This window comes from Maniola hyperantus, chromosome 26, assembly GCF_902806685.2.
Source record: "Maniola hyperantus chromosome 26, iAphHyp1.2, whole genome shotgun sequence".
Lineage (NCBI taxonomy): Eukaryota > Metazoa > Arthropoda > Insecta > Lepidoptera > Nymphalidae > Maniola > Maniola hyperantus.
The window spans coordinates 5,825,341-5,843,264 of NC_048561.1; the positions used below are offsets into that span (position 1 = coordinate 5,825,341).

At 37.0% G+C, this 17,924-nt stretch overlaps 1 protein-coding gene across 1 annotated transcript; it reads left to right on the plus strand.

Moving 5' to 3' along the window:
* Window positions 1–329: 329 nt before the first annotated feature.
* Window positions 330–14,829, plus strand: Fer2LCH (Ferritin 2 light chain homologue). Its single transcript, XM_069507619.1, has 5 exons — window positions 330–596; window positions 12,642–12,748; window positions 13,237–13,470; window positions 13,670–13,854; window positions 14,209–14,829. The coding sequence occupies exons 2-5, from the start codon at window positions 12,643–12,645 to the stop codon at window positions 14,371–14,373; spliced, it is 690 nt and encodes a 229-aa protein (XP_069363720.1). The 5' UTR covers window positions 330–596; window position 12,642; the 3' UTR covers window positions 14,374–14,829.
* Window positions 14,830–17,924: the final 3,095 nt, after the last annotated feature.

The following is a 17,924-nucleotide window of genomic DNA, read 5'->3' on the forward strand; positions in this document are numbered from 1 at the left end:
TGACGAAATCCCTTGAAACACAAAACCTCAGCATATCAGATTGTGCGAGTAGGTGAGAAAACACGTCATTCCTATAACCCAATGAGGGGGTGAAGTGAAGGGAGGCGGGTGTATTTTAATACCAGTTATCAAAGTTTCCTCACATTAATGGTATTTACATACAAAAGGACAAAGCTAATTGGAAATAATATCCGGGTTTCAAATTACACTATCATAACACTATCTTACGAGGAAAACCACACAGTGCGGAAATATGTATTCAATGGTAAATTCCTTTGTTTTTGACCACTTTTCGGCAAATAAGTTCAGAAAACTGGTCACACAGTGCCAAGTAGCGAAGTTCACGGGGAGATAAAATTAAAGTACCTTTGTATTTGGTCGCTGTCAGTCGGTAAACTACGCGGAAAAACAGTGATAAAGCATTAATATACGTTGTTTGTCTCTTCGGAGAGTTTATTATCAAATCGAGTACTTTGTATTGAATTGAAAGTCGCCTTCTGCGCCAGTGTGTGTAAAGGCTAGACTTTTGACGGAACTGTTCGTCTCGCAATTCTAGTATTTTATTTAATCTTCTCGAACGTCGTAATTAAATAAAGGTAAGTTTTTTTGTTTTAATTAGTAGACGAATGCCACATGTCCTTTGTCGATTAATTGACCATTGACCTTAAAAATGTTTTGTTCGATATTCAAATCTCGGCAATGACTGTCAAATGACAAATCTGTCAGTACCTTGAGTTTTGACCAAAGGAGGTTATCAATAAATTCAGCTGTTTATTTGAATTATTGCGGACTATGAACAAAACCGCAGTACAAAGAGTCATAGAGAAATAAATAGTTTATTTGTACCCCTTCCTTGTTGTAACACTTCCAACAAGGGGGTGGTTCTCAAAAATAATTCGGCCCAATTTGTACAAAAGTTAAAAGTTATGTTGTTTGTAACATATAATCACTAATCAGTAGGTACCCTTATTATAAATGCGAAAGTGTGTTTGTTTGTCCTTCAATCACATTGCAACGGTGCAACGGATTTACGTGATTTTTTGCATGGGTATAGATAAAGTCCTGGAGAGTGACATAGGCTACTTTTTATACCGGAAAATCAAAGAGTTCCCACGGGATTTTTAAAAACCTAATTCCACGCGGACGAAGTCGCGGGCGTCAGCTAATGTTTAATAATAATGTATTTATTTTGATCAACAAAAAAAAAGGTAGTTTGTGTTGGTACAAGTAACTTGAACCTATTTGTTAATTAATAATCTTAAGGTGACGCTGGATGCACGTCCGAACTGCTCGGCCCACGTGGGTAACCTGTATGCTATTTCACCTAACATTGTGATAGAAAGAAATAGACTCAGTGATGAGCAGTGTAGCGAGTGCATGCGCTCACACTAGCGTCCGGATATATTGATGATGGCACACAGATAGTTGGACAGATGTCACCGATGAATTTTTGTAAATATATGATTTATGAAGGAACTACTTATTTCAATTATTATTGTATAAGATTTTATGGAAGAGCGGGGTCGCCTGCCACGAGTACTCGTAGCAATACTAAAACACTTACTGGGATGGTCCCAATTACTACGCACTATGTGAAATTGTTTTACCTACTGAAATAGATATTTTTAAATTTTTTTTGAATGATAATGATTACCTACTTATCTTTTGATGAATACTATAAAATCTCACTTACATACATACCTATTAGGTAACTACTACCTCAGCGTGTATAAACAACTCGTACTTATATTATATTATAGAAATCCATACTTCTATGAAGTGTCTGTCTGTAATTTCGAAATAACTACCGCAAGCTCATAATATTGTTATTTGAACTGTACCATAACAGCTGAATCAAATGTTTTTAAAAACTGTCTGTCTGTCTGTCTGTTTGAAGTTTGAACGGGCTAATCTTCGGAACGGCAGAACCTATTTTGACGGGACTTTTACAGACAAGTAGAGAATTAACAAAGGATACTTTTTTAACCGACTTTTAAAAAAGGAGTTGTGTTTTTCTACCTATGTACACAGAAATCTCCGAGATTTCTGAACCGATTTGCGTATTTTTTTTAATTGATAAAGAAACTTTGCAACATTGTCCTATATAAAATGTGGATTTCAACTCCTCAATCCTGATGCTGCAGGGGACATGACCACCAAAACTTATGGGATTTTGAAACTGTCGGTTATAAATTGATATTGAGAGGTAGGTACCTATATCTACCAAGTAAAGACTTTATCATTGAACTCGAAGACCCACTTCTCGACCCTGATGCTGTACCTAAGGAATTGCATTGCTAAATCGTGGTGATCCCACGGAATTTTAAATGAATCATCGCCCACGCCCGTTCGGTACCCTCATTCCGCACATTGTTTTTATTAGTCAGTCCACCAATCACAACAAAGCATTCTCCCCTGTCCCCCGCCAACATTTTACGATTTTGTTTTCATGTAAATCCTTGTATATGCGTACTCTAGGAGTTGAATTCTCTGTGCTGGCGGATTACCTATTAGGAACACATGATTACACATTCGTTTGTCTGTGAAAATAAATTTTGTTGCCTACACTTATCTATTAGTAGCGACTAAAAACTATATATACCATCTACTTGTGTATAAAAAAGTCTAAATAAATTCCACTTTGATCTCAAAAATGAAAATTTTATTTTTATAAGTAGGAAGTAGGTACAATTCAATTTCCCTCTAAAAGCCCACTACACACATAAACACAATATGTATCATTTTCTGTTTCAACAGTCACATTAGATGTATCATTCGACGCAGAACTATTGAAGCTCTCCATTTCATTTCTGGAATTAATAAACATACAATCAACGTAAATATATTGTGAGTATTATCTATATAGAATGTATGCAAAAAACATAGCATAACAACTTACAAGTATGGTATGGGTAGACCTTTCAATATTTAGTACGGAATTGAATGTTGCAGCATCATGTTGGATTTCAGTGGTACGTATATTGGGCACATTCATTTTATTTTCCTTGTTTTCTTCTAAAAGGAATGTCTTGAGTCACTAAAATACAACATAATTCAGCATTGACAAATCTGACAACAAATAGTAAATCTCTATATTATTATATAAAAATGAATCGTTGAATGTGTTGCTGATCGCAAATCTCGAGAACAGCTGCACCGATTTCGCTAATTCTTTTTGATAATATTCCTTGAAGTACGGGGATGGTTCTTATGGAGAGAAAAATTTAAAAAATGTCCTGAAAAAGAATCGACTGCAGGCGGTGCGAAGTTCGTCGGGGCAGCTAGTAACATAATAATTATATTATCCTAATCCTAATTCCTAATCTAAATATATAAAAGAAAAAGGTGACTGACTGACTGACTGACTGACTGACTGACTGACTGACTGACTGACTGATCTATCAACGCACAGCTCAAACTACTGGACGGATCGTGCTGAAATTTGGCATGCAGATAGCTATTATGACGCAGGCATCCACTAAGAAGAGATTTTTGAAAATTCAACTCTGGAGGGGGTGAAATAGGGGTTCGAAATTTTGTGTAGCCCACGCGGACGAAGTCGTGGGCATTTGCTAGTATCTAAATAATATCAACTTACAAACACAGTGTCAAACTTTCAGAAGCTGGCTCTAAATGGTACGGTGTGATAGCATCATAATCTAATTCAATTCGATTTTTTGCTTTGTCGTTTCCTTGCCAAAGAAAATCCCGTGATCCACTAAAATAGAAGTATAATATATAAGTATTTATTAAAAATAAATAAATGTCATCATCAAATTCACCATCCTGGAGAACCTTGAAAACGACACTCGCGTCTATTTTTTATAAAAAGTGCTGGCCCGCCATCTTAGATTAAAAAATTAATGTCATTATCAAAACCAGCATCCTGGAAACCCTGAAAACGACACCCATTTCTATTTTTTGTGAAAAGTGCATGTCTACTATTTTGGATTTGAAAATAAATGTCATTATCAAATTCAGCAGCCCGGAAAAGTACATATTCAGTCAAATAAAATTCCCGTCGAGTCACATTGTTACTCACGTCGGGTGTGACGCACGGGAATAACCCCGAAAAAGTAATGGCATTATCATCACAAGATAATATTATGGTTTGGAAAGATTCTGATGAATTTTAATAGATCTCCTCTTTGCAAGGGATTTGCTTTTGCGAGTCTAAACCGTTTCTTTTTCCTCTTCCGCCAATCCATTTTTGTTTCTGTTACACGAAAACTCAAGTATATAATTAAATTGTCTAAGCACACAATATGACCTACATACTTATATTTGTAACTAGATGATATACGCGACTTCGTCCGCGAGGATATAGTGGTTTTTTAATCCCGCGAGAACTCTTTCAAAAGCGATCACTATTTCAAATTTCAGCCAAATCCGTCTTGTACTTTTTGCGTGAAAGGGTAACAAACCTATACACACACACACGCAGATACAAAATTTCGCCTTTATAATGTAAAGTGTGATTTGACAACCCTGACTTTCGGAATTCGGATAAGTCCAAATTATATTTTATTACTAGTTGATGCCCGCAACTTCGTCCGCGTGGAATTAGGTTTTTAAAAATCCCGTGGGAACTCTTTGATTTTCCGGGATAAAAAGTAGCCTATGTGTTAATTTAGGGTATACCCTAAATTAACACTTTTATCTATCTCCATTCCAAATTTCATCCAAAACTGTTCAGCCGTTTTTGTGTGATTGAGTAACAAACATCCAAACATCCACACACACACATCACTACACCTATTATAAATGTGATAGTGTGTTTGTTTGTTGGTTCGTTGGTTTGTCCTTCAATCACGTCGCAACAGAGCAACGGATCGACGTGATTTTTGCATGGGTATGGTTGACCTGGAGAGTGACATAGGCCACTTTTTATCCCGGAAAATCAAAGAGTTCCCACAGGATTTTTAAAAATCTAAATCCACGCGTACGAAGTCGTGGGCATCACCTCATCATCATCATCATGATCAACCCATCGCCGGCTCACTACAGAGCAGGGGTCTCCTCTCAGAGTGAGAAGGGTTTTGGCCATAGTCTACCACGCTGGCCATGTGCGGATTGGTAGAATTCACACACCTTTGAGAACATTATGGAGAACTCGGCATGCAGGTTTCCTCACGATGTTTTCCTTTACCGTTAAAGCAAGTGATATTTAATTAATTAAAACGCGTATAACTCCGAAAAGTTAGAGGTGCGTGCCCGGGATCGAACCCCCCGACCTCCGTTTAGAAGGCGGACGTCCTAACCACTAGGCTATCATAGCTTCACCTAGTTTATAATATTAGTAGGATATATGTAAACTACTACCACCAGCTGTCGATACGATGCATTCTAAAATAAATCGACCGACCGACCGACAGACCGACCGGCCAAGTACGAGTCAGACTCGCGCCCCGAGGTTTCCGTACTACAATAGTAAAATGTTTATCTCTAAATCTCCGTTTAGAGATAAGCATTTACAATGTAACTTAATTTATTACTACTATGTAACTAGAATTTCGGTACATATAAAAATGAATCGCTAAATGTGTTGCTGATCGCAAATCTCGAGAACAGCTGAACCGATTTCGCTAATTCTTTTTTTATAATATTCCTTGAAGTACGAATATGGTTCTTACGGAGAGAAAATTTTTAAAAAATTCCTGAAAAAGAATCGACTGTTAGGCGGTACGAAGTTCGCCGGGGCAGCTAGTGAAAAATAAAAATAAATAAATAGGTAAATAGTATTTTTTGACATTTTGCATGATAAATCAAAAACTATTTATTATGCACTAGATGATGCCCGCAACTTCGTCCGCGTGGATTTAGGTTTTTTAAAAATCCCGTGGGAACTTTGATTTTCCGGGATCAAAAGTCAAAGTCAAATGATTTGTTCAAAATAGGTAATAAATTACTCTTTTCGATTGTCAGTTGTTGGATTTGTAAAATATAGTGGTGATAATTATTTCGCAAACGCTACGAGGGTTCCAAACGTGCCCAAGACTGAGAAGAGCCCACAGCTAACTCAGCCGGGTATTCTTTTTATTATCACCACTTTACAAAATCATAAATTAAACTTATTAGAACTATCACAAAGCCGAGCAACTCATTCCCAAGCTTGCTTATCATTTAAATAATCCTTTACAATGTAATAGGATTTTTTAATTAGTTTACGTTTTATGAAAACTTTGAACTTATGACAGTCACTTTGAACTTATGACAGTCACTTTTTTTGTTAATTTATTTATGTTTTTATATACGTACAATAAATTTTCAAAAATATATTGATTATGCACTGTCATAATTTTAACTTCTCTAAATTTAGTTCTCAGCGACTCTCGTGGTCCCATACTATATATGGCTCGAACAGCCCTTTTCTGCAGCACAAAAATAGAATTTATATCAGCAGCATTACCCCATAATAATTCCGTGGTGCCATCTGAATCAGGGTTTCTACTGAAAACCAGCGCTGTATGTTTTTGTACTTGTGCAAGACAATATGCATTTATGCTGAGTAGGGACCTTTTTTTTTGGGTTGTGCCACACATGACATACTTTATTCCGGCGCTTCTTCTACTTGAGGTTTTTTGACTTTATTACTCAAGTATAAGAGGCGCTGGGATAACCTAACCAGTTGGTAACTGGTAATGTGTGGTACAGCTTTAAAAAATAAACGTTTTTCTTTTCTTTCTTTTTCTTTTCTAATAATATGCCATATGACATAATGCTGTGAAAGTAACTAAAATATACTAGTCTCGCCGTTTCTATGTCTGTCAACTGGCGAATCTTTTTTACCGCATATGCAGCAGAACTGTCTGTTCGATAAGTTATTTATATGAGAGCCCCATTGAAGTTTCGCATCTAACGTTATTTCCAGAAAAATAGCGGTATCCACTAAATCTTATTTATCATAAAAGTAGCCTATGTCCTTCCCCGGGATGCAAGCTATTTTTGTACCAAATTTCATCAAAATTGGTTAAATGGATGAGCTGTGAAAAGCTAGCAGACAAACAGACGGACAGATAGACAGATACACTTTCGCATTTATAATATTAGTATGGATAAAAATAAATAAAATCGGTTTTTGATGTACAAGTAAGGTCCTTTTATATGATATCACACTTGGTTTACTAATCTTACTTGAAAGTTGAAAATACTAACTATTCGTTAATGAACACATTTTTATTTATTTTTCGTGATGTAACCACAAATTCATTGTTTCAGATTTTTCCCCTTACGTGTGTTATAACTGTTATTACCTACCTGCCAAATTTTATCATTCTAGGTCAGTGGGAAGTACCCTACAGGTTTCTTGACAGACACACTGACAGACTGACAGATAGACAGACAGACAGACAACAAACTGATCCTATAAGGGTTCCCTTTTCCTTTTGAGGTACGGAATCCTAATGATCTCTCTTTTTGCACTGCATTTAATCTGAATCCAAGAATTCCCGATCCGAAATAGCCGTAAGCAAGACTGTATCGTCACTTACCACCAGGTGAGATTGTAGTCAAGGGCTAACTTGTATCTGAATAAATAAATAAAAAAGTACTATTTGTACGAAGCGTTGCGTACTTTATTTGTAAGACGGACAGACAACAAACTGATCCTATAAGGGTTCCTTTTTCCTTTTGAGGTACGGAATCCTAATGATCTCTCTTTTTGCACTGCATTTAACCTGAATCCAAGAATTTCCGATCCGAAATAGTCGTAAGCAAGACTGTATCGTCACCTACCACCAGGTGAGATTGCAGTCAAGGGCTAACTTGTATCTGAATCAATATTATTATTATTATTTTATTACTTATAATAAAACTGTAACAGGTGAAATTCTGTACATTGAAGATATTTTGAAATTTTTTTTTCGAGGGCACTCTATAATCGATACTGAACCCAAAACTGGAATTTTTTTCATTTTTGTCTGTCTGTCTGTCTGTATCACGGCCGCGCATCACGCTGAAACTACTGAATGGATTCCAATGAAACTTGGTACGATTTGACGTCATACTATAAGGATATAGGATATAGGATACTTTTTATCCCGAAATTCAGCATGGTTCCCTTAGGAGAGGGGTTGAAAGTTAAAATGTATACTGAGCTGTAATTCATTAACGCGTAGTCCGATTTCATTCATTCTTTTTTGTTAGAAACCATACATGTTAAAACTTCAAGTGCCAACTTCTCAACCATCATCATAATAATCACGGGTAGCTTTTGTACTTTTGGATTTCAATCAGCTGTTTTAGGAATAGTTGATGTTGAATTGATATTAAAGGTACGCTTAGAATAAACTATCTCTGGTTTAGGTACCAAGCAACGACTTCATAATTCAACTCGATATCCCAACTCTTCAACCCTGATGATGCAGGGTATTGCACTCCTAAGCCACTGTTGATTGTGAGATAATATTGTAGATGCCAAACATATATACCATTATTGAACTTTAAGTTCCAACTCTTCAATACTGATGCTGCAGGGTACTGCACTCCTATTCTATGGGTTTTAGGAACTGTTGTTGGTGAATTAATATTGTACCATTTACTATTGTACCAAACCACGACTACATGGTTGAACTCCGTTCACAAAAATCCACGCACTCCATCGAAATCCTATTCTATTCCAAACTTATTCGCCAGCGTGACAGGAGTGGAGAAGGCGGATAGGGACGTGTGAGGGGTGCAACGGATCAACGTGATTTTTTCCATCATCATCAGCCTGCGGTCGTCCACTGTTGGACATAGGCTTTCCCTAAAGAGCGCCACCACCCCTCAGCCTTCCTCACCTAGCCACTTCCCGCCAGCCTCTGTATATCGTCGGTCCATCGTGCTGGAAGGCGTCCCACACTACGCTTACTTATACCTACGCGGTCTCCACTCAAGAACTTTCCGGCTCCAACGGCCATCACCTCTACGACAGGCATGACCTGCCTTCTTTTATCCCAGAAAATAAAAGAGTTCCCACGGGCTTTTAAAAACCTACATCCACGCGGACGAAGTCGCGGGCGTCAGCTAGTAAATAAATAAAAAAGTACTATTTGTACGAAGCGTTGCGTACTTTATTTGTAAGACGGACAGACAGACAGACAGACAGATAGACGGACAGACAGACAGACGGACAGACCGACAGACGAACAGACGGACAGACGGACGGGCAGACGGACCGATGGACGGACCGACAGACGCATGGACGGACGGACGGACTGACGGACGTACGGACGGACGGACGGACGGACGGACGGACGGACAGACGGACGGACGGACAGACGGACCGACAGACAGACAGACAGAGGGTTCCGTTTTTTTCCTTCTGAGGTACGGAACCCTAAAATACAAAGAAATACCACCAGGTAGGTACCTACCTACCTATATTATTATACATATACAGGTACCTTTTTAGGGTTCCGTACTTTATAAGGAAAAAAGGGACCCTTAGGATCACTTCGTTGTCTGTCTGTCTGTCCGTCTCTCCGTCTGTGTCGTATCTGTCACACAAACCTATAGGATACTTCCCGTTGACCCAGAATCATGAAATTTAGTAGGTACGTAGGTCTTAGAGCACAAGTAAAGGAATAAATCCGAAAACCATAGATTTGTGATTACAACTTACAAAAAAAAATTAAAGTGTGTTAATGAAAAAATAATTAGTATTTTCAATTTTCAATGTATAATAAGTATACCAAGTGGGGTATTATATGAAAGGGCTTTACTGTATTGTGTGTATTCTAAAACACATTCTTATTTATTTTTATGCATAATAGTTTTTGATTTATGGAGCAAAATGTCAAAAAAATACCTGAGTACGGAACCCTTGGTGCGCGAGCAACTCGCACTTGGCCGGTTTTTTAAAATTAGATAAAATAAATAACTAAACAAAGTTACTTACCTATTGTACTAGGACCACACGAGTAGATATCCCTACTAGGACCTCAACAACAAAGTCAGGTCAATAAACCAATGAATAAAATTGGTGTCCAAATTTCAAATTCCAGAGGTCAATGTACAAAATGCAATAAGTATTTGAAGGACTTATTGACTCTGCTCTGCTCAATCTTCTACACATTTGCATAGCCACTGAATAAAAATTAATTTTATAAAATCATTACGACTTTTGTTTTTGAAAACATATTAATAACAACAGTTGTCGTCATAGAAACCACAATATTACACGCGCAGCCGCGCGCCGCTGGGCTGGCCCTTCCCTCCGCCACCCGCGCGGTGTCTAATGTTTTGGGGTGAGAAGCATGATGATTTTAGCCGAAATCTAGCGCTTGAAAAGGGTTGAACAGTAGTTTGGGAAAAGTATTTTTGAGAAAAAACTACTGAATTTAGGTTTGCAAAGTAAAGTTATTTCAACTAATGAATAAATAAACTATGTCTAATGATAATTTTTTTTAGAATTTTCCTATTCCTAATCTTATTTATTTACGCCCAAAGTTGACATAAATTAGTGTTAAAATAGGAATCTTTTGAGGCTCGTAACTTTTAAATCAATATTTTTTTCAATGTTTTAGATATCATTGAACCTAGATAATGACGAGATAAATCGATATAATTCTTAGTTTTGTGCGTACAATATCGAATATTGTTGTATTTTCCCTCCTACGTTTGTATGAAGAAAGCACCGAACTGAGCTGCCTTAAATTAGGACAGGATCCACTGATGACATGACAATCATGTATCACTTTGTAATCATACAAAGTGATTATATGACAATTAAAACATATATTCTTATCTGACTTAAAATATAAACAAACTAACTGATGCCTGCGCCTTCGCACGCGTGGATTTAGATTTTTAAAAACCCAGTGGGAACTTAGATTTCCTGGGATTAAAAGTACCCTATGTCACTCTCCAGGTCTTTAACTATACCCATGCAAAAAATCCGTTGCTCTGTTACGACGTGATTGAACGACAAACCAATAAACCAACAAACAAACACACTTTCACATTTATAATATGTGGGTACAGTGCAGTCAAGGGCTATCTTGTATCTGAATAATAATAAATCAGACACAACAGACGGACAGACAAGTCAACAATGTGATCCTATAAGGGTTCCTTTTGAGGTATGGAACCCTAAAAATAGGTTAAGCTACTGTATGTTTGTGTTATCAAAATCTTCTATATATATATATATATATATATATATATATATATATATATATATATATAAAAGAAAAAGGTGACTGACTGACTGACTGATCTATCAACGCACAGCTCAAACTACTTGACTGGTGGTGGGTAACCCTAATGGTGTTAAATAGGGGTTTGAAATTTGTGTTGTCCACGCGGACGAAGTCGCGGGCATAAGCTAGTGTAATATAATTATTAACTGATTTAATCACTATGTATATGTTATATGTTATCTATACAATGTGTAATCCCTACCAAATCAGACTTTACTATGTACAGTTATCATTGTATTGATCTTGTATCATAAAATGTGTTTAACTTTTATTATAGTCAAGATTTTATATCAATAACTTAATAACTTGATCTATCTATATTAATGACTAGCTTATTTTCGCGAGAACTCCTTTTTTACCCATTATACTCTCAAGCAATATCTCAAGAAGTTTTTGAATGGTTTGATGAAATATTTGATTGAATACAAAAGTCCCCTCGAGGTTTTGTGTTCCAAGCGTTTAATGGAATATTCGCTCTAAAATTCTAATCCTGACAGGCTTTTTGCTCAATTTTTACATAATTCATATTAAAAGATACATAATTTTTCATATATATAAAGTTTCCAATATAAATAATAAAAATAATTTGGAACTGATGATAAATTGTGACAACCTTGCAACACAAAACCTCTGCATATCAGATTGTGTGAGTAGGTGAGAAAATACGTCATTCTTGGAACCCAACAATGAGGGGGTGAGGTGACGGGAGGCGGGCGTATTTGGCGGCCATTTTTAGCGGAAGTGACCTATTAAAGTTACTCCCGTCTGAAAAAAAATCTGAGTTACTCGCAAAAAGCTCTCAAACAATCTTTCATTAAGTTGCGCCTAAATAAGGTTTTGATCTATTTGACGGCCATTGCCAGCGGCAGTGACGTATAAACGTTACTTCCTACTGAAATAAAATACATACTAATATTATAAATGCGAAAGTGTGCCTGTCTGTCTGTCTGCTAGCTTTTCACGGCCCATCCGTTTAACCGATTTTAATGAAATTCGGAAGAGAGATAGTCTGAATCCCGGGAAAGGACATAGGCTACTTTGATCCCGGAAAATTAAAGAGTTCCCACAGGATTTTTAAGAATCTAAATCCACGCGGTCGAAGTCGCGGGCATCATCTAGATTCTAGTCTGAAATAAAATACTCTCAACCAATACGGTATTTGACAACTAGTCAAATCAGAAACTTTTTATCAAACGTCAAAACGCGCGCTTAGTATGCGCGATTCTATGAAATACCGGTGTGTGACGTCACAATCATTTGACGTGCTTTTTTTAGTTTAATCGATAATTTAAAATGGTCATTACACTTAAACCAACAAAAACGTGGATTTGACGTGTTTTGGAAGACCCTCTATTTAGTAATCACTGAGAAAGAATTTATTTTTGATGTAGTCAAATACCCAATTTCTCAAGTCGCAGCACCTATAAAAGTTTTACTGAATAAACTTTTTTTTTGCAGAATGATGAAGGCTGTGATCGCTCTCGCCTGCGTGCTGACCGTGGCTGCTGCCGAGGTGTGCTTCAACGAGGTGTCCATGGAGTGCGGACGGGCCAGCAACAGTTTAGGTGAGACCACAGACCTATCATCATCAACCGATAGACGTCCACTGCTGGACATAGACTTCCACACGCTACGGTTTTGCGTCGCCGCCATCCAGCGGCTCTCGCGACGCCATTCCACGCGACGCGACGGTCGCCATTCCAGCACCTTGAGACCCCAACGTCTATCGGTTGTATTTGGAGTTTCCATCCTTATGTCGTCGACATTCCATCTACACGCACGAAACCACAGACTACTCGGTTTTCACGAAACGTTTTGCGTCATCATTCCTCCTACGCATGGCTCAGTATAGCCGGGTGAGAGATATTATATATAATGGAAATCACTCACGATAGTTTAAACGCTAAAATAACATTTAAATTTTTATAGGTATTTACTTTTAATTTGAAAATCCCAAAAAAACGGTTTTTCATAGCTTTCACTTGTGTCGGTGGTCCCCAATTGACTGCCAATATATATTTTTTAAATTTTAATTTTGATTATTCTCCACTAGCCCTGCCTAGCTGTAACGCGGTGTACGGCAACTTCGGTCGCCAAGGCAACGTCGCCAATGAGATGCAAGCCTACGCCAACCTGCACCTGCGGAGGTCATATGAGTTCCTGCTCTCCTCCGCTTACTACAACAACTACCAGACCAACAGGCCTGGCTTCAGCAAGCTGTTCCGGAAACTGGCTGACGATTCCTGGGCTAAGACTATTGAGCTCATCAAGCATGTGACCAAGAGAGGTAAGTCTCATGTCATGGGACCTGAGCTGTGTCATGATACATGATTTGTGTCATGATACTTGATTTGCGTCGTGATACCTGCTTTGTGTCATGATACTTGATTTGCGTCATGGTACTTAATTTGTGTCATGATACCTGATTTGTGTCATGCTATATATTATGTTTTAGACAACATATACCACTACTCTCATCTCTGCAGGTGGCACCATGGACTTCCACAGCCGCAGCACGCAAGAGACCGTAGAAGAGAAGAACAACACCATCGAGCTGCAAGAGCTGGAGTCCCTCGCCAGATCCCTGGACATACAGAAGGAGCTGGCCGAGCGCGCCTTCTTCATCCACCAGGAGGCTACCAGGAATAACCACAAGACTCACGACCCTGAGGTAAGAACTCATGTCTCTTTTTGTGAGCTGGAATCCCTCGTTAGATCCAGAATGGAGTTCATATGCAGGCATTTGCAGTTTGAAGCTTGGCGTTATAAATTGACCCAACCGAGGATCGAACGCGAGCTATCATAAGTAGGAGTACCTTGGCACCCACCACTACTAAGCCATATAAAAAATACAAAACATTTATACTTATTGCTTTTTATGTGTTTTTTTTTTGAGTAAAAAGTGATTAACATAGACTATATTTAATTTCAAAAAATTAGAAATGCTTACGAAAATTGTCTTAAGATACCCGTGCGAAGCTGAGGCGTGTCGCTAGTACTTATACATGTATCACTTCATCAACAGATCGCGCAATACTTGGAGGAGGAGTTCATCGAAGACCACGCCAAGACCATCCGCGACCTTGCCGGCCACACCTCCGACCTCAAGCAGTTCATCACGGCCAACGAGGGCAAGGATCTGTCCATCGCCCTCTTCCTGTTCGACGAATACCTCCAGAAAGTCGCTTAAAACAATCAATTCTCAAAAATAATAATAATGTCATTTATTATTTGTGATTTTAATACCTATTTTCCAATCCTACTATTTTTCATTTTATGAAGTCCGTCGCCCTCTTACCTATTAGACGAACACCTCCTCAAACTCGCTTAAAAACCAGTTCTCTAAAATAAATATAGTTGTCATTTATTATTGTGATTTTAAAAGTTATTTTCCAATTTGATTTTATGGACGGATAAAAAGTCAAATTTCACAATTTCCGGTAGTAATTTATATTAAAAACTACCAATATAGTAGAAATTAGATGTCCTGGCAACATCGTTGCGTACAAAGTAACTGGCTGTTTGTGTGTTATATTTAAATTAAATTAAGTTCAAAAATTGTATTTTTAAGTGTAGAAAATTGTATTGATTACTATTTTAGGCTTTTTTCAGTTAATTTGAAATAAATATAAATTAACCACCGTTAGCTGTTTTTTATTTACCTTGAATTTTTTAGTTACGTTTATTGTAGTTACTTACATAGTTGTAGTTATATTTCTAACTATTCTGCTGCGTTATATTTCTAATGAAGCTGTGGTAGCCTAGTGGTTAGGACGTCCGCCTTCCAATCGGAGGTCGGGGGTTCGATCCCGGGCACGCACCTCTAACTTTTCGGAGTAAAGTGCGTTTTTAAGTAATTAAAATATCACTTGCTTTAACGGTGAAGGAAAACATCGTGTGGAAACCTGCATGCCTGAGAGTTCTCCATAATGTTATCAAAGGTGTGAAGTCTGCCAATCCGCACTTGGCCAGCGTGGTAGACTATGGCCAAAACCCTTTTCACTCTGAGAGGAGACCCGTGCTCTGTAGTGAGCCGGCGATGGGTTGATCATGATGATGATGATGATGATGAGTTATATTTAGTTACTAGCTGCCCCGGAGAACTTCGTACCGCCTAACAGTCGATTCAAATTTTTTAATTTTTTCTCTCCGTAAGAACCATCCTCGTACTTCAAGGAATATTATAAAAAAAGAATTAGCGAAATCGGTTCAGCTGTTCTCGAGATTTGCGATCAGCAACACAAATTAATAGTGATTCACTTTTATATTATTGAGATGTTGCAATTGCGCAAAGGACTTTTAAAATGTATTAAACATCGGGACCGTTTGGACAAAAAACATAAGACTTCACCTGATAATGAAATCTTAAAAATAACGTATTATCGATACAAAATTTTTTGTAATAATCTTTTAAAACGACTAAAGAGAGACTATGAAAAGCTAGAATTTGAAAAAACTAAGAACAATTCAAAAGGTACTTGGCAGGTTATTAAGAAAGTTGCAAATATTACTTCTACACCGTCTCCTCCAAATGAACTACTACAACTTCAAATTGATCCAAAAACTTCTCTCAATTCTGTAAACAGATATTTTGTAGATGTGGGAAATAGTTTAGCGACACAAATACTCTCAAAACCGAACTTTTCCCAAATTGACAACACGGATGATTACCTTTCCCCTGTTAACTCTTTTGGGATCTTACCAGTAGATCAAAAAGAAATAGAAACAATTATAATGAGTCTTAAATTAAATAGTGCAGTTGGATATGATGGTATTCCAACTAAGGTTTTAAAATTAAGTTGTTCTACCTTAGCTCCAATTATCACTAAAATTTGTAATATCTCTTGGTCAAAAGGTATCTTTCCGAACTGTTTCAAGAAGGCATTAGTTACACCAGTACATAAAAATGGCGATAGAAGCAGTGTCAACAATTATAGACTTATATCTATGCTTACAGCACTTTCAAAGATATTTGAGAAGGCCTTAAATAAAAGATTAATCAACTACTTAGAAAATCAAAATATCTTATCTCCAAATCAATATGGTTTCAGGAAAAATAAATCTACGGAAGATGCTGCTCTTGACCTTACTGAAAGCATTACTAGATCACTAGACCGGAGATTAAAATGCATTGGTGTATTTCTGGATTTGTCCAAAGCCTTTGACACTGTTTCTATCCCCATACTACTGGGAAAATTAGATAAAATAGGAATCAGGGGAATAGCACTGGACATTTTCAAAGACTACTTGACAAACCGTACGCAGCAAGTTAAGGTAAATGAATACCTTAGCGACGACATGCCACTTTCCTATGGTGTTCCTCAGGGAAGCATTTTGGGCCCTACGCTATTCCTTATCTACATAAACAATCTCTGCCGCCTGTCTATTCCGAACTGCAAAATTATAACTTATGCAGATGATACCGTTTTATTAATTACAGGAAATACGTGGGAAAAAGCATTCGAAAATGCCGAGATTGCCTTAAAAAAAGTATCAGTTTGGTTGGCGTCTAATTTGCTTAGCTTAAATATTAGTAAAACTAAATTCCTCACTTTTTCACCCTCAGCTACCTCTCAACCTTCCGCCGATAAATGCGTACTGAAAGCGCATACATGCAATTCTTTTGTTAAGAACTCATTTTGTTCATGCCCTGTTGTAGAATATGCTACTAATATAAAATATCTTGGGCTACTTATAGATAATACTTTGTCTTGGAAATTGCACATATCTAATTTGACATCAAAAATAAGGAAATTGATATATATATTTAAAAATCTTAGGTCGTCAGCAAATAAGTGTACCTACTATCTTTATGGTATATTCTGCAATAGTAAAATCGCTACTCATGTATTGCATATCGGTCTGGGGAGGTAGCAATAAAACATTGCTGTTACAGCTAGAGAGAGCACAAAGAGCTATTTTAAAAGTTATGACAAACAGACCTTTTAGATTCCCAACAATAGATCTATATAGAGATTGCAAGGTTCTTACGGTTCGCCAGCTCTATTTACTACAAATTATAATACGTAAACATAATTCCCTAAATTTCGATACAAACCTAGAAAAGAGAAGAATGGATCTAATATTTAAAACGGGTACCTAGACATAAAAGTAAACTTGCAGGGAGACAATACTATATCATTAGTAGTAGAATTTATAATGAAATTAATAAAGCCTTAAATATTTATCCCTTAAATAAAAACGAATGCAAAAAAAAGTTAAAGAATGGTTGCTTACACGAACATATTCGGAGACTGAAAAGCTGTTGGAAATTTTAATATAATATATTATATCAAATATATATTACAATATATTATTAAAATATACATTATTATTTACAAAATAAATATATAATACACACACCCACACCCACACCCACACCCACACACACACACACACACACACACACACACACACACATACACTCACTAATAGTTATAGTTCTAATAATTATAGTAAACATGTTAAATTTTATAATATCTACCTTACATGCAGATTCCTTTTCTTTTGTATATAAAATGAGCCATCAATTTTAAGGAGAGTGCTGTCGCCTAAAACACAGGTGTATACCTAGCTTAGGGACAGTCGATTTTTCTGTATACCTACCTACTTAACAAATTGGTTTTGTTATTATGTATTTTATGTATTAGTTCTCGTAAGTAAGTATGTTTAAGTGTACCTATGTTTGATCAATAAATAAATATATTATTATTATTAAGTAGAATATCAAAGTTGAGGCAA

Bases quoted from the DNA above. Each gene is read 5' to 3' on its own strand.
- Fer2LCH (XM_069507619.1), top strand. From the start codon at position 12,643: ATGATGAAGGCTGTGATCGCTCTCGCCTGCGTGCTGACCGTGGCTGCT. The intron at 13,471-13,669 runs GTAAGTCTCATG...TCATCTCTGCAG, and splicing joins CAAGCATGTGACCAAGAGAG to GTGGCACCATGGACTTCCAC. The intron at 13,855-14,208 runs GTAAGAACTCAT...CTTCATCAACAG, and splicing joins ACAAGACTCACGACCCTGAG to ATCGCGCAATACTTGGAGGA.